Here is a 17,330-nt window from a genome sequence, read left to right as displayed (position 1 = left end):
CTGACAAAATGAAGACCCGGAAAGACCACATTTGCGGTCAGGGCAATAGAAGCAACGCTGTGGAAAAGGCTTTTGGCTGTGAAGAAGCTCAGCGCGAGACACTTGGCAATGGGTGACGCTGGTGGAGCAAGGCCAGGTGTGTAAAAGACAGGGAGGCTGGGCTAGGAGTGCAGGTGGGAGGGGGAGGGCTTGTGGGGCCTGAGGGAGGAGGTCTTGGGTTCGATTTCCAATGGGAGAGGGGGGAAGGGGGAGAGGAGAAGAGGAAGACAGCGGCGGGCATGCTCTCCTCCCGCTTCTGTGAGATTCACGCTCAGGCCCAACCAGAGAGAGGGCAAAAGCAAGCTTTGCTTTCTCCTGCGGCGGGGCCCGGAGGGACCCCGAGGGCCCACGGCCTTGAGCTGGCCGCCCCGCGCTTCGTGTGGTGGTCCACTGCCCCTCGGCGGGCACCGCGCGGGGCGCTGTGTCTTCGTTTGCACACCTTGACCCTTCCCCCCTTGAAACCGTGGGCTGAGTGCGCGTTAGGAAGGGGACCGGGGCCTCCCGGGCCGGCCTCGCCCGCCCTCCTCCCCGCCAGGCCCGGGGCGGCCGCTGGGCAGCGCTGGGCGTCCTCGGGGGAGTCGGGAGGACGGGTGGCGTGGAGGAGACCGAGAGCAGACGCGGGCAGCGCGGCGTGGCATTCGCGTGCGGACCGTCCGCGGCCTTGGGAACACGCTGCGTGGATGGGGGAGCCGGGGGGCCCGCACACGGACGCCGGCAGCTCCACCGCACTCACACCCCGCACACGCACGCACACGCGCACTCATGCACGCAGGCCTCACGCGCGCCCAGCCCACACGTGGCCCGCGGGAGGCCCCACGGCTGAACGGAACGCCGGTCACTGTCACTGCTTTTATTCCTCCAAAGGCGCTGACGGGGACCGCGGGGGGGGGGGGGACCCAGGGCGGGGGACGTGGGGGCATGCGAGCTCCGGGGCGCGGCCCTCCGGGTCAGGGGGCACCCCCGAGGGGGAGGGGCGCGGGGGAGCCTCGTCGGCTCGTGTCGGTGGCGGCCTGGGGCGCACGGGGTCTGGGGAGGGAGGACGCGGGGCCCGCGGGGCTGACTGGAGGGAGGCGGGCGGCATCTGAGCGAGGGGGGCCGAGGCCTGCTCTGGGGGGAGGCGGGGTGGCGCGGTCACACTGGGGTCACTAGACTCACAGCGACGGTGACTCAGGGGGACCTCTTGGGACTGGGAGGTGGGGGGGCTCTCTCCGGGGGTCGGGCCTCCCCTGGGCCCGCACCTGCCCTGAGACCGTCACGTGGTCCTCTGTGGGCTGCACACCGCCCGGCCTGGCCGCCCGCTGTCGCGAGTGTCTGAGCCGCCCTTCCCGGTGGGGCGGGCAGGGCGGGGCGGGGCGGGGCGCCCCCGAGCCCCGAGGACTAATCTGAAAAGAGGCTGGCGAAGGACTTCCTCAAGCTCCGGATGGTCTCCGCTTTGGGCTCGTCCCCACTGGCTGAAGGCCGGAAGAAGGAGGACTCAGAGAAGCTGAAGGCATTGGTCAGGGACTGCGACTTGCTTCAAGATAAAAACCAGAGAGAGCGTGAGGGGGCGGGGCTGCCGGCCATACACAGCTGGACCCCCCCACCCCACCCCCAGGGAGGTGGGGGGACAGGACACAGCCACGAAAGGCAGGGCCGCCTGGAAACGAGCAGGCCTGGGGGCTGCTGAAGCAGAGGAGGCGGGGAGGGGGGCAGAGAAGGGATGGGGGAAGGGAAAGGGGAGGGAAAGAGGGCGGATCGGGGGGCTCCTCTGAAGCGGCAGCTTGGGAAGCAGGCCGCTAGCTTCTCCGGGGGCCCCCCTCCTGAGGGAAGGCCGAGCCCAGGGCCCCCGCCTCCGGCCTCCGCGGCCGTCTGCGGCCTCGAGACGGGCACAGCACCGGGAGGCCGAGGCGGACGCAGGGGCCTGGCACGCAGCACGCGTGGCCCGGGCAAACCCGTGATCCCTAGGCCTCATGGTCACTCGCTCCCCAAATCCTTGACTCCAAAGGAACCACAAGGTTCCCTGGCTCCAAACCCTAATGCCTCCGTTTCCCTTTCCTTGCGCGGGCGCCTCTACCCGGGCAGCCTTCCCCAGAGGGCCCTAACAGGAAGCCTGGTGTGCGCGGGAGCAGGAACGAAAGGAATACGTATCAGACCGAGATTATCAGTAGTTTGCTAATACAGACCCAACCCCCATGCACTTTAGCGACTCGTTTTTCCCTTCAGAGACGAGTGAGTGATTCAGAGAGAAAACCGTGCTGGGTAAGGGGCCGTGGGGAGGCCGAGGCCAGGCCCAGGCCAGGCAGGGGCGGGGGTCTCGTCTCCTTGACTCGCTGGGTTCTGGTACCCTGGGTCTCCCGGACCTCTCCTAAACGCTGGTGCAGCCAAGCAGAGTCTCTTTTGGGACGTCTCTTCCCCGGCAGGGAACAGGGAGGCGCCTGCCTTTCGTTAGGGCTGGGTGTGAGCCCAGCACGCTTTCTGCCTGCCGTCAGGGGCTGTGTCTCCACGAGGGCTTCAGCTCAGGGCCAAGCCAAGAGCCCGCCGACGTTAAGGATGGCTAATGAGAAGGTAGGAGCGATCCGAAAGTTGGAAGGGAGAAGACAACTGGACTGAGGGAGGCAAAGCGGCGGGTGAGGTGTGGGAGGAGTGGGGGTGTCCCTCCCATCTCACAGGACCGAAAGACCGGGAGAAGTGACCACCCGGACACCAGACAGGGGCCTGGCCTGGCACTCCTGGAGGAAAGGCTTTAGCTCGGAAAACAAGGTTCCTCCCCTGTGCAGTGGCTGTGCAGGGCTCACTTCATCTCTGACAGGCCCTTCCGAGCCGTCCCCTCAGGGTGGCGACCGGATCTGTGGCGTGGCTGAGGCACGTCTGCTTCTGGAGGAACAGACTGTGCCTGTCGCCTGGGGCTGCTGCTCGGGGGCCCTCGTGGTGGTGGTGTGGAGTGGATCTCTGTGTCCAGGGCCCTCGTGGGGGTGGTGTGGAGTGGATCTCTGTGTCCAGGGCCCTCGTGGGGGTGGTGTGGAGTGGATCTCTGTCCAGGGCCCTCTTGGGGGTGGTGTGGAGTGGATCTCTGTGTCCAGGGCCCTCGTGGTGGTGGTGTGGAGTGGATCTCTGTGTCCAGGGCCCTCGTGGGGGTGGTGTGGAGTGGATCTCTGTCCAGGGCCCTCGTGGGGGTGGTGTGGAGTGGATCTCTGTCCAGGGCCCTCGTGGGGGTGGTGTGGAGTGGATCTCTGTCCAGGGCCCTCGTGGTGGTGGTGTGGAGTGGATCTCTGTGTCCAGGGCCCTCATGGTGGTGGTGTGGAGTGGATCTGTGTCCAGGGCCCTCGTGGGGGTGGTGTGGAGTGGATCTCTGTGTCCAGGGCCCTCTTGGGGGTGGTGTGGAGTGGATCTGTGTCCAGGGCCCTTGTGGTGGTGGTGTGGAGTGGATCTCTGTCCAGGGCCCTCGTGGTGGTGGTGTGGAGTGGATCTCTGTGTCCAGGGCCCTCGTGGGGGTGGTGTGGAGTGGATCTCTGTCCAGGGCCCTCGTGGGGGTGGTGTGGAGTGGATCTCTGTCCAGGGCCCTCGTGGTGGTGGTGTGGAGTGGATCTGTGTCCAGGGCCCTCGTGGGGGTGGTGTGGAGTGGATCTCTGTGTCCAGGGCCCTCTTGGGGGTGGTGTGGAGTGGATCTCTGTCCAGGGCCCTCGTGGGGGTGGTGTGGAGTGGATCTCTGTGTCCAGGGCCCTCATGGTGGTGGTGTGGAGTGGATCTGTGTCCAGGGCCCTCTTGGGGGTGGTGTGGAGTGGATCTCTGTCCAGGGCCCTCGTGGGGGTGGTGTGGAGTGGATCTCTGTCCAGGGCCCTCGTGGTGGTGGTGTGGAGTGGATCTGTGTCCAGGGCCCTCGTGGGGGTGGTGTGGAGTGGATCTCTGTGTCCAGGGCCCTCGTGGGGGTGGTGTGGAGTGGATCTCTGTCCAGGGCCCTCGTGGGGGTGGTGTGGAGTGGATCTCTGTGTCCAGGGCCCTCATGGTGGTGGTGTGGAGTGGATCTGTGTCCAGGGCCCTCGTGGGGGTGGTGTGGAGTGGATCTCTGTGTCCAGGGCCCTCTTGGGGGTGGTGTGGAGTGGATCTGTGTCCAGGGCCCTTGTGGTGGTGGTGTGGAGTGGATCTCTGTCCAGGGCCCTCGTGGTGGTGGTGTGGAGTGGATCTCTGTGTCCAGGGCCCTTGTGGTGGTGGTGTGGAGTGGGGCCTCTGTTCAGGACCCGCTTGGCTCTCAGCTCCTTGGATGGTTGGAAGTACAAGTGGATTCAGGGGTAACTACTTCCCCCCTTCCTTCTAGCAGCCCTGCTGAGGGTGCACCCTGAACTGTGAGTCAGAGGCAGGAAGATTTATTCGTGTATATATATATATATATATATATATACACACATATACATATATATATATATGTACTTTTAGGAGATGACATACACAGAAAAAAAGGAATGGAAAAAAGAGTGGGAGATTGGGTGGGGGAGGACCCAAAGCAAGCAAACAAAACTAAGCTAGGACAAAACTAGAGCCCAGGCAGTGACTGCTGCGCCCCGCCCCAAGAGAGGGGGTGAGCTTCCACCTGATCTGAGATCTCCCCTGCCCCACCCCCCCGCCCTGCCCATCAACCTGTTACACACACACACACACACACACGCACGCACGCACACACACGCACACACACACACACACCCTCTGCAGGGGGAGGCGTGCTGGAGAGGAGCTGCCGCCGTCTCTTACTTGAGCTGTGGGTGAGGCTGGGGCTTCCGTGGCGGCGGGCCCGGGGGCGGCTGGGCCTCTGCCGGGGAGTCGCTGCTGGAGGGGGCATCTCCGTGGGCGATGGTGGGGCCGCCCGGCCTCTGAGGAGCCGAGGAAGAGGAGGAGGAGGAAGAGGAAGAGGAGGAGGAAGAGGAGGAAGGTGGCAGTGCTGGTCCGGGGGGGAGCCGGCGTGGAGGCAGCACTCTGCCTGGGGGCTGCATTCCTTGGGGTTGCCCAGGGCCCCCTAGGTTCAGTACGAGAAAAACTTGATAATTTAACCGCATCAGAGGGTTTCCTTAGTAGAATCTACGTCTCCCGGGCTGTGGCTCTTTACCAAAGGGATACGCTCTATCACCAGCTGCCCGGCGAGGCTCGTGGCACCCTCACGCTTCCGCTCAGCGCTACCGCTCCTTCCCGCAACCTCACGCTAACACCAGTCCCAGCCGAGTCAGGGTGGGGAGGAAAGCCGAGGGCGAGCTACCAGGAGTCACCCCGTCTCCTTCCCAGGGCTCCCCGTTTCACGGCCTACTCCAAGTCCCAAATGCCACACTGGGAGGAGGAGGGGGGCCCTGGGAGGAGCGCAGGCGCGGGACTCAGGAGACCCGAGGAACAGTCTACCGGAGACTACAAACAAGCTGCCTCGGTTTCTCCAACCACGGAAAAAGAAGTCCTAGTACTTATCTCTTAAGACAAGTATTTCCGAGATGATAAGGAGTGAGAACGTTGTTCGGAAAGTGCCGTGTGCTTAATGAGCACCCTCAGCGACCGTGGGCTCACGCTGTTTCCAGGCAGCTGCCTTCATCCCGCTCCAAGCCCGCATGGGCCTGGCTGCCGCGCCTGCCCCTCCCGCCCACCTGGGCTCCACGGGCGCAGTGCTGCTTTCTTCCCGGGCACTCACGACTCGCAGGGCCCTCCTCCGGGGCTCTAGCGTGAGGCACTGCTCAGGTGTGTGGGAACGTCTCCAGACAGCCAAGCCACATTTGCCCCTGGGGATGTTGTGGGCACCACCTGGCAAAGAGCTCCCCTGAAAAGAACCCGGAGAACCTTTCTCCCAGCCTGAGACACGGACCACCTGGTGGCCTTCTCCTAGGGACCGACAGGCAGGGGGTGGGGGAGGGGTGCCAGTTTGCACAGCCTTTTGCTAAGGGGTCCCTACACTGGGAAGCCAAACGGCGACTCCATGAGCACCGATGACGTATGGGAACAATCCATCATTGGCCTGTGAGATCCTAGAAGATCCCGTTTCCTAGCTGCAATCCTGGAGTCCACATCTGTGACCCAGCCGGCTGGAAGGAGTGGGCTTACAGAACAAAGACTGGTATTGCTAGGCAGCTCGCTAGAAACTCTGGAACACCTGCACCTTCTGCAGATGAAGCTCTGTGTGTCTCTACGATCACACAGCCATGGCAGCCGGCTCCCTTCCCACGACAGGGCCTGGGCTGTCATCAATCACCAGTTAACGCCAGGGTTAGTTACACACATAAAGAAATGCACACATAAGTACATGGAATTCTGCATGTTGCAGAAGTTCCAAGTTCAAGTCAAACAACTAGTGAAGATGATAGATTAGTAGATTGATGTTAGTCAGGTTTTGGTCTCTTCCAAAGTCTAACACCATGACTAAAACGTATTAGTATTTTATTATAAAGTAATTCTGGTTGATCGTTCAGCCTCTTTTGCCAGAAACCTGAGTGCTTTCCCACTTGTAAAGAGGTCATTGAATAGCCAGAAACTGTACAACTTAACACTGAAGACAGATATAACTTTTCCTTTATTGCACATTAAGCTGTACAAGAGAGTCACAAAAGAGAGGTACTTCAATCACGCTTCCAGCACTGGCTGAGGGTCTCCCAGCTGGATTAGTACAACATCAGAAAAGAAGTGGATACAAAACACCCAAACAGCAATCCTACACTGTGACAAAGATGTCCCCCAGGTCACACCGTTGTCCCCTAGCATGCTGGCCGAGGGCACGTGCCGGTCGGGTGGCGCTGTGCGCAGCGAGGCCCTGGGACCCTCCAGGCCTGCGTCCTCACCGCATGCCAAGGGCAACTTCCTACGTGTGGCTCACAAATGTCACATGAAAGCACCTGGGTGCGCGCGCTGGCGACATGCAGAGAAGCGACACCACTTGGCAGCCCTTCACTCGGACAGTCAATAAATAAACACAGAAAGGTAAACCAACAACAGAAGAGGGACTCCTGCATTCTGGGAAACGTGACTTCACTCCTCTCAGTCACCCCGCCGGACTGGGAAGCCGTAAAGGACCCGGTCCTTCCGTCACCCGCCTGGAAGTGCGTATGTGCATGTATGTATATATTTACAACAAGCCGACGACCGCCGTCAGCTGGGGGGGGGGTGAGGTGGGGGGGTGGGGGAGGGGTCACCACTGAAAACACTCGCGCTCTATGGCCTTGGAATTTGCCAGCAACCAAAGAAGAAATCGGGATGCGCACCCCGGCCTGGAACTCACGTTCCACACCGTGAACACCACTTCCGAATCCTCAGATCTGGTATTCCAGAACTGCACCTGGTCAGTACGGAGGGAATGTAAAAGTAGGGCTGGAAGCATTTCTTCTCGAAGGCGGCCTGCTGGCGTGAACCCCCCTGGACCGCGGGGCTAGAGAAGGCCACTTGGTACCTGAGCCCAGCCCTGCGCGGAGGTGGCAAGATGAGGCACTGGCCCCGAGTCCCCCGTGTGGCTAACGGCAGCTGGCCGGAGGAGAAAGGACAAGCTGGTGAGGGCTCCTCAAGCTGTGAGGCCTCCGGCCAAACATCCCACAACCTACGGCTAAGACAGCTCCTTCCAGAAAGCGCCTCATTCCCGGGCCTGCGGAGGAGGTGGCAGCTCAAACGCAATGCTGAGGTCAACCCGGGGGTTCCGTAGGCAGGGTGCCCACAGGCGACCCGGGCACCTCTGATTTGGTCTCGTGTTAAGATGCTTTAGGAATGGTCAGATCCTTCCCAGACTCCTGGCAGCTCCCTGAATCCTCTCATCTGAGCATACAGATCAAGCTTTGGGGGACACGAAGCCACCCCCATTCCACAGAAGCACACATATGGCTGGTTCAGAAACAGTGACAAAGAGGAAACAACTTTGGGGACTGAGATAAACACACACAGAATACGCACAAGTTCACTTGAATATTGCACATTGGCGGCCCTGTTTTTGTGTTTTGTTTCATCTCCAAGCTAAATTAGCTAATAGTAAAAACGAAGGGTACACTGGGATGTAAAATACAGAACACATTCCTGGAAGTAGCTTGTTCTTTGTACTTCATCACTAAGAACACAAGAGCTCTGCAGGCACAGCAGCCGAGTCACAAAAACGCAAACTGCACCAAATTCTAGCAAACCGAGGAAAAGGTAGATGCCTTCAAAGTCAACAGACGAAGCTATGGAAGCGAGACCTTGAAAAATCTCTTAAAAGTTCTATTTACCCTAGTCATGCAGGAAGGAAGCAAAAGCACAATTTACCCCGAGTGCACCTAGGGGGATGTAAGTGTCGGGGGTGTTGATCTGAGCCTGGGAGAGGAGGGGGGGGGGCGTTGAGATTTATGTTTGCAGTTGTTGTTTCCCCCCGTCCATCCCTGGTACTCCTGTCTCACCCCACGTTATGTGACATTTAAAAAAAAATACTATCAAACCACCCAGGTAATCGTCACACTGGACTAAGGAGAGGCACGGTTCTTTTGCACACTGTTGACAAACAGCCCTGGAATCACGAGTTATACAGAGAAACAAAAGTGAGCATTACAAGCACGAACAGGAACAGGTAAACAACCAGACAGAGGCGCTGACACTGCATAGGAAAAACACAGTCCAGTCAGCGCTGAAAGAATGCGGCAACCGCACCAACCACCAACCCGGGGGTCTGCGCCCCCCTCCTCGCCTGCCTTGCTTTTCTTTTGTTTTTGGCTTAGATTTTCTGCTTTAGAAAAATTAACTACTGGTCACTTTAAGAAGCTTGGACTTGTTTTGGCCCTACTGCAATGCCATTACAGTCGAGAATATACTGTAAACAACCTTGGGGGGGAGGCCGCTGAGGTGGGGTCTTGCTCGAATCCGGATCCTTAAGCGTTCCACTCTGGAAGACAAAAACGCAAAAGAGAGACAAACCAGACTCCAAGTGAATTCCAAGGAGAAACACTGTGGCTGGGCCACAGACCACCGCGGGGTCCGGCCGGCCGTGCTTCTGTTCCAGAAACACCCGCAGGCCTGTGAGGCGGGGTGGGGGCCTCTGGGGTGCGGGGTGGGCAGGGAAGGGCTCAGGACCACGTTGAGACACGATGCCGGAGACCTCTTCACTCCCCCACCCCCTTGCGTTTTGCTCTTCTAGACTTGCTTTTTCCAGAATCTTTGAGTCTTTTAGCCCTGCCTGACGTCTGGGCCCTGCCTGTCCTTGGCTCCGGAGGGGAAGGCAAGGCAGAGGGGCGACCGGACCAGGAGATTGGCCTGGACGTGGCTCGCCTCTCACCTGGAGAGGACGCTTGGGTGGGATCAGCTTGGAGGCTGGCTCCTAGTCAGACCCGCCCTGGACGGGGCTGGAGCCTGAGGGGAGGGGCTGGGAGGAGGGAGCCCCCTTGTTTTCAGAAGGGTGACGTGTTCGTGTCGGTGAGGCGCGCTCAAGGCCGAGCTGTTTTCCCCTCTCAAGGGCATCATTAGGCTTTGCCCAGCAGCAGGGCTCCACTCCCAGGCTGCCCCTCTCCCAGCTGCGATTCTGATTAGGTCCTGCCCTGCCCGGATCAAAGACCACGTGACTCAGCTTGTCGGCCGTGTATACTAAAGGCGGCAAGCACTTGGAGCTTGACCAGGTGGAAGGGAGGCGCTCGGTGAAGCGAGAGCCAGAGGAGGGTGCTGCTGGAGTCAGGGAGGGGCTTCGGGGGGCGGGGGGGAGGGGCTGCGGCCTGGGCTAGGCGCGATGCCTTCCCACCCTCCCCCTGCCCCACCCAGCGCTCTCCTCCCTTGGGCTGAGCCCCCAGCACCGCTCTACATCCACTGGCCTCCTGCCTCCGCTTTCTCTGGAAAATGATTCCAGCTATCTAGCTTCCCTCCCACCATGGCCCAGTTTCTTCAGTCCCACCACCAAGGAGGAGTAGGCAGAAGAGCTGCCCTTCCTAGTGGGAAACGGCATGACCTCCAGGTGCTCTAAGAGGCTTCTGGGTAACTGGCAGGGAGGCCCGTGAACCGTCTTAGTTCCGTTACATCAGGCAGTGATCGCTCTTGCTTGTGGCCGCCAACTGCTCACAAATCACAGCAAGAACACCAACACCTGCCCCCCGACCCTCCCCCCCACCCCACCCCGCATTCACAGCAGACCAAAAAGACTTGGTCTGAGCCCAACCAACAGGCTGGAGACCCCTGCATTCAGTCAGCCCCCGCGGCTCCCCGGCTCTTCACACCTTCTGTCCACCAGCTCTGGCTAGGTCTGTATTAATGCTTGTTCAGACTAGAATAGTCTCCCAATTCCTACAGCTCTTCTCTCTCCAGCTCATCTTTTCCATGGCTACCTGTAATCCTCCTGAACACTTTCCCGAGTTGTACCAATTACCTCTCTAAGTAATTTGGGGCTAACATTTATTGTGCCTTTTGTGTGCCTGGTCACACGGGGCCTTTTATGCAGTATCTCCCTTACGCCTTACAAGGGCCTTTATGAGGTGGATAATATTTTTCCAGCAACCCGTTACTTCAGCATGGCTGCAATCAGCCCGTCTAGCCCGCTCTCCTAAGTCCTAAACACACCTGCTCTTTCCAGCCCTGGTGGTACTGTTGCTGATTCTCTAGTCTAGGCGGCCTGTGCCATTGGCCTCTCCTTGCCTGAGATGGGTACCCAGGTGTAGGGCAGCAGAGGTCCGGCCTGGCCCCACCAGTTTGGCTCTGGCTGGTCCCCTCCCTTGGGCCCCACGGGACAAGGGAGATCATGCCACGCCGGCTAGCCCTGGCTCTCCTCAGCCACAGAACTATACACGGGAGCTACTCAAGGGCGGGATGACCTCCAAATGCTCTTCCCAAAGCTTCTGGGGAAGAGCTCCCAGGGGCCACCCTTGAGGCTGAGCCTGGGAATGTGCCTTGGCCACCCTTGCTGGCGCCTAAGAAACTCCTCCTGTCCCCAGCTCCATCGAGGCTGCGGAACGAAATACTTCTCAGAGGCCCGGCGAGGCGGCGGGAGGTCCCCGAGGGCTGCCCGTGCCAGGCCGAGGCCCTCGCTCAGCCCGCAGCCCCGTCTACTCGGGACTGAAGCTCTATTCCCGTGTGGTCAGAAGCCTCCTGGGAAGTGGAGTTCCACAGAAGTCTGGTCACTCTGGCGTCACCGCCGAAGTCTGGCCTATCGCCAGCCCAAGGCAGGGACTCGTGGTCAGACCGAGCAGCCGTTTCCCGCAGGAAGCTGGGTTGACTCAAACAGGTAAGAATGTGAAATCTCCATGTGACCAGTCACACACAACAGAAATGAAAACAGCCTCCCAGGAGCCTAAGGGAAAAAAAAAATCCTGCAAACAGCCCTGCACTTACAGGATGACTGAGGCTCAGGGGGTGTCTGTGTGTGGCCGCCCAGACCCATGGGGCTGGAGGCGTGCTGCAGTGTGGCAAGGACGCACAGGCTCCTCTCCTTTCCACCTGATGGACTGGCGGGCAAGCACCGCGGCCATTTGGGGCACGTCTTTTAAGAAGGCATGCTGGCAGAGTCAAATGAGCCTCTGGAGACCGGAGGGTGAGAAGCCAGCACGTCTTCCTTCACGTGGCTTTGGGCAGGTTACTTGATCTCTGAATCTCAGTTGGTTGTGAATGGGCACACTATAAGGAGTAAATGAGGTAACTGTGGTGCCTGTGGGCTGAATGGACTGAAATGGGCCCGGTGTAATTCTAAGCCCTGCCTAGGCGGCCGTGGCAGAAGTGACCTTCCCACCATGAGGTGTTTAGGCAAGACCTGGACAGACTTTGGTCAGGGGCGAGTTACAGGCAGATGACTTGTGCAGGTTCTTCTGGCTCCAGGCTTCTATCAATTCTTTAGTGCATTTTTCAGTCCTCTTGATGCTGGAGATAAGATAAGCCCTCCCTAGCTGTACAGTCTTGAGCTCTTCAAGACCCCGGGGCTCTGGGCCCACGCAGAGATATCCTGAAGGGACAGGTTTTAAGGGGCTTGGTGAAGTGCATGCTGCTTCTCCCCCCCTCCCCAGGAGGTGACTGGACTGGGGTCCTGCTGCACCCCTAGGGTTTTAGTGACTGGATAGAGGAGCCGGTCCTAGGCAACAGGACAGATAAGCCTCCCATGGGGGAGGCTGGTACCATGTTGACAGGCCCAGACTTGACTGTCAAGGAAGAAAGCAAGGGTTTTCCTCACCCAGGGATGGACACACACACACACACACACACACACACACACACACACACACACACACACACACAGTTCTTTACTCCTCTGTACTCTGGTGGAAGTAAATGAGCCTAGGTCATGCCATGCTGCAGAAACGCCCAATGTAGAGCACTAGAAGGTCCTGGTCTCCTCCTCAGCAGCTCTGTGACTTCGGGCAAGTCGTCTACATTCTACTGGCTGATACGTGAACAAAGATGGCATTATTAGCTCACTCCACCTCACACAGGATTGTGAAGCTTAAAGTAACGAACGTGCTTTGTGGGCTGGGAATATGGCCTAGTGGTAGAGTGCTTGCCTCGTATACATGAAGCCCTGGGTTCAATTCCTCAGCATCACATATATAGAAAAAGCCAGAAAGGGCGCTGTAGCTCAAGTGGTAGAGTGCTGGCCTTGAGCAAAAAAAAAAAAAAAAAAGGCCAGGGACAGTGCTCAGGCTCTGAGTTCAAGCCCCAGGACTGGCAAAAAAATAAAACAAATAACAAACGTGCTTTGTAAACGTAAAAGTGCTAGGCCAAGTAGTGATGTAAGCACGTACCACCACTTTATCGACATAGGAGTAAGTATCACTCCAAAGGAATGGAGCTGCCATGTTGGAAGCACCTGTGCCCACAGAGGGGGCACTACTGTGTGGCTTCTCGTTATCTGGCGTGCGGCAGCTGGAGCGCACGAGGGGGATTCTGAGCTGGGCTCTGCACCACGTCCTTGCATGTCAAGTTCCAGCAAGGTCCCTGCAGATGTAGAAAAGCCAGTTCAGAAGGGGTAAACATTAGCTCCCGAGGTGACAGGAAAGGAAACTGCTGGCCTGGCACGAGGGTGTGAGGGGTTTTGCCAAAGACATCTGTAACTTGCCATCCTGTGGCGTTCTGCAGACAAATCAGGAGAGAGGAGCTCCTATCTGAGGTCCCAACAGGATGGAAAGCTGAGGAAGGAAAGACAGTGAGTGACTCAACTCTTGAGAGTTGCTGGCTTGAGACCAGCTGCCCCACCAAAGAGAGAGGCCTGTGCTTGCTCAGCATATCTGAGACAGGAAATTGAGAAAGGGTCCCAGGGCTTGGCCCCAGGAAAGGGCCAGGCCAAGTCCTTGCTGGACACGCCGCAGAGCTATTCTGATCAGCTCCCCCAGGCCTTGCTTCTCCGGCCTCGGACCCCAGGGAGAATGAAGCAGCGGGAAGGAATGTGGTCAGGAGGTTGTAGAGCAAAGGGGACAGCATGTTTTCAGCACCTTGGAACCTTTCCGAGCTCGCCCTGCGGTTGCCAATGCCCACCTTCCTTCCTCTGGAAGGTTATAAAAGGCTACAAGGGGGTCCACAAATGAGCTGCTCCTCCTTCCTTCCTGAGGGAGAGCGGCTGCGTTTCTGATGGGGTTCATCTCCTGGACTGCGGGCCTCCCACAAGCTAAGGACGCTAGAAATGTCCCACTGGGCAGTCCACGAGTCCCACGGGGGCACTGAGGGTCAGGTCACCCTAGGTCAGAATGTCAGCCTCAAGTGATTAAAGATGTCCCTGAAAGTTAAGACAGTCCCAAAATAGTCAGTTCCTCTTAATAGTCCGTTAAGGGATCTGGTCACTAGTGACTTTATCTGAATCTGCCTCAAATCCCTTCACATTCTCAGCTTACACTCACTGGGGAACAAATGCTCTAAGGCCAGTCCTGCTGTGGGAAGAAGGAAGGCCTCGCATTTGTCCTAAATTTACCTCTTCTAGGCGCAAGTGAACCTTCTCCTGTGCACTGGATTTGAGTGACAGTTGTGACCCCCTCCCTGCATACACAGACCCCTAAGCTGTACTTCTCAGAGCTCAGAGATCCCCACCTCAGTCTTGGTTCTCCTTGAGCTCAAGAGGTCAGAGCAAAGAACTGGGTGGAAATGTTGTGGATCTCCTTTTAGCCAAGAGAGCCGGGGAACAAAGACCGAAAGAATGTCCACCAGAAGCTAGACAGGTCACTCAGCTGGGACCCTTCAGCTCTGTGTGCATCATTGCCTCTCCCAGGTCCTGTGGCTGCACTGCCCACGGGCAAAGCATCCAGATCTGAAGATCTGGAAAGCCGTCTGATCCAACAGCCCCTCCTCAGCACTTTCTCCCTGATGAGAAGCTCGTCCTAACCCTGCTCGAACATCAGCAACAACTTGACAGTCCCTCACCACTCCCCAGAAAAGCTGTTGCTGCTCTCCGTGAGTTTATTCTTTACAAAGGGTCAAACCATGTCTTCCAGCAGATTTGCCTTTAGAGCCAGTTCTAATCTGAGACAGCATCAGAGAGCTGAAGACCTTGAGTCATGGCCTCCTCCACACAACTGTTATTCAACCGTAGCTCCTTTAACTTTTACCACACATGGTCAGCCCTACAGCCTGGCCTCTTGGTTTCTTTCCTCCAAGCATACTCCAGGTCAGAGCTTTGTCCTTGCCATTCCCGGTGTGGCCTTGTCAGTTCAGGAAAGAAGACTCTCAGCTGTGCCCTGGCACCAGCTGTGTATTAATGAACCATTCCCCATGGGTGGAACCCGTAAGCCCAACAGGAAGCGAGCAATGGAGGCATAAACTGAGGGGCGCTGGAGTTAGGCCCAGCCCCGCCTCACCCATTAGCACCTGAAATTCCTGCACTAGCATTTGGCCTTTTGTCTAAGTTTTTACAGGAAAATATAAGGAGTGGGACCAGTGTGATGAGAAATGAAATAGGAGCCACATGGAGTTGAGGAAGAGAATGCCACCCCCACGGGCAGGATCTGGAATCTTTGCCCACCTGAGGTTCTGTGGCTTTTTCCTGGGAGACGATGGGGCAGCCTGCATGTTACCAGAGCTCCGGGAGGCAGAACTCCTAGCAGGTCCTGGATGGTAAACCCAAGAGCTGGTGGCTGGGTTGGAGATGAGGGAGCAGAGTATACAGGGAAAAGGCCTGGAGGTGGTGGCCGTCGCTGGCCACCAGGTGTCACTGCTACTCTGAGGAGAGTGCTCCTGAAACAGCTGAGTCCTTGGGTAGAGGGTCAGCTGCCTCGGCATCCCCGAGACTGGGAGTGTGGCCAGGCTGAAGCGGAGCTTCAGACAGATCAGCTTTGCCCCTCACCTCCTTGCTTCCAGCGATAATGGCCGATGCCTCTTACATGCCTGTACCTACTTGTTGGGACTGTGAACAGCAGCTATCTAATTAATCTACCCCAAGGTAGATTTCTTTCTTTTCTTTTCTTTTCTTTTTTTTTTTTTTTTGCCAGTCCTGGGGCTTGGATTCAGGGCCTGAGCACTGTCCCTGGCTTCTTCCCGCTCAAGGCTAGCATTCTACCACCTGAGCCACAGCACCTCTTCTGCCTTTTTCTGTGTGGTGCTGAGGAATCGAACCCAGGGCTTCACGCATGCTAGGCAAGCACTCTACCGCTAAGCCACATTCCCAGCAGCCCCCACCCCCTGGTAGATTCCTAACAATGCATGCCCTCTGCTTGCCCTCCTCGATCTCCCTACTTGCAGCCTACTCTAACCATGAAATGAAATGAAAGCTCTAGAGGCAGGGCTGAAGGCAAGGACAGAGAGAAAGGCAGGCCGGCGTCTGGTCTGCAGTCTGCAAGTCTGCCCTGGCCTCGGTCTAGACTTCTGGGGAGGAGCCCACATCTTGGGGAACCTGCGCTTCCACAGCCACACAAGAAGGCCAGCAAGAGGACTTGACATGTGTGCTGGTGACAGCCTGTGGGGGCTCAGCTGTCCCCGCCACATCCAGACTGGGGCCCAGGAAATGTTCCTCGGCTCACATCCCTTTTCTGTGCACACTGCCAAGATTTCCACAGGTCTCTAAGATCAACTCCAAAGAGGCAGAGCATGTCTGATCCACCTATCAAGGCATTTAATCCAAATGGAAACTCCTTCATCAAATGTCTAACTGTAACCAACCAAGGGAAGAGAGAGAGGTGGTAAGAGCAGTTTGCTGAGATAGGAAGAGCATTTTATCTTTGTGCTAACAAAGGTACAAATAATGGGAATAACAAAAGGCAGACAAAACACTTTTGTTAGTGTTGTTTACTTTTTTTTTCGGTCGGTTGTGGGGCTTAAACTCTGGGCCTGAGCACTGTCCCTGAGCTTTACAGCTCAAGGCTGGCCTTCTACCACTTGAGCCACAGCACCACTTCTGGTTTTCTGGTGGTTAACTGGAGATAAGAGTCTCACAAACTTTCCTGCCCAGGCTGGCTATGAACCAGGCTCCTCAGATCTCAGCCTCCTGAGTAGCTAGGATGACAGGCGCGAGCCACCGGCGCCCGGCTGCTGTTCACATTTTTTGACAAGTAAGTGACAGCAGGCAAGAAAACTACTTTCAGCCACCACTGATGTTCAGTCATAGGCCCGACAGTGTTTAGAGCAATGAGAGACCACACAGATGACGCTGGTCCCACGAGATGATACTGCCTAGTGGTGTCACTGTTCCTTAGCTCACGTGAGCTCCCCAAGTTCTCCCAGAGCCACTAAAACCCCCTCACAGAGGGCTGTGCCCTCACACTGTCATTTCGCCAACTCTGGGCATCCCATGGCCTTAGAATTAAAGTGAAGCTAGAATAAACGTTCTTAATGAATGTTCTAAATTGAGTGTTTCTTCACTCCCGTGCCGTAGGCGAGGGAACAGGTCTAAAGCGGGGAGGTGATTGGTCCAAGGCCGCCAGAGGTCTCAGCGGAGAGGAGCAGCAGCTGAGGATCCTGACTGGCAGCGTGGTGTGCTTCGACGCAATCCTGCCGTGTCGTGAACACGAGGCAGAGGACAGAGAGGCTTAGCCTTAAGCCAGACTGACTTCGATACAGGGGGTTCCTGCAGAATTCGGTATTTTTAGGGAAGTGTATTTCTCACTACCTTTCCTCCCTGGACTTTGACGTTTCACACATTGCTCTTAAAAGTATTTAAAATGTATGGGCTGGGGGTATGGCCTAGTGGCAAGAGTGCCTGCCTCATATACATGAGGCCCTGGGTTCGATTCCCCAGCACCACATATACAGAAAATGGCCAGAAGGGGCGCTGTGGCTCAAGTGGCAGAGTGCTAGCCTTGAGCGGGAAGAAGCCAGGGACAGTGCTCAGGCCCTGAGTCCAAGGCCCAGGACTGGTCAAAAAAAAAAAAAAAAGTATTTAAAATGTAGGATTTAGTATTTATAAAATAAAGGATACTCAGCTACTTGTGAGGCAGAGATCAGGCTGACTGCTGTCCAGGCCAGTCCAG

The 17,330-nt window shown here is 57.3% G+C and overlaps 1 protein-coding gene across 1 annotated transcript in view; it reads right to left on the bottom strand.

Annotated features, from left to right (window-relative positions):
• Positions 1-1,389: 1,389 nt before the first annotated feature.
• Positions 1,390-17,330, bottom strand: part of Syn2 (synapsin II) — a 110,364-nt gene continuing 94,423 nt past the window's right edge. Inside the window, exons 11-13 of the mRNA XM_048356288.1 lie at positions 8,806-8,866; positions 4,762-5,023; positions 1,390-1,552 (exon numbers count right to left, since the gene is read on the bottom strand). Of these exons, the coding sequence (XP_048212245.1) occupies positions 1,417-1,552; positions 4,762-5,023; positions 8,806-8,866 (459 nt within the window). The 3' untranslated portion in view covers positions 1,390-1,416. The remainder of the gene's footprint in view (positions 1,553-4,761; positions 5,024-8,805; positions 8,867-17,330) is intronic.

Source organism: Perognathus longimembris, chromosome 10 (genome assembly GCF_023159225.1).
Source record: "Perognathus longimembris pacificus isolate PPM17 chromosome 10, ASM2315922v1, whole genome shotgun sequence".
Taxonomy (NCBI): Eukaryota; Metazoa; Chordata; class Mammalia; order Rodentia; family Heteromyidae; genus Perognathus; species Perognathus longimembris.
Note: the sequence above shows the minus strand (reverse complement) of the source record. Positions and strands in the feature narration are given on the sequence as shown.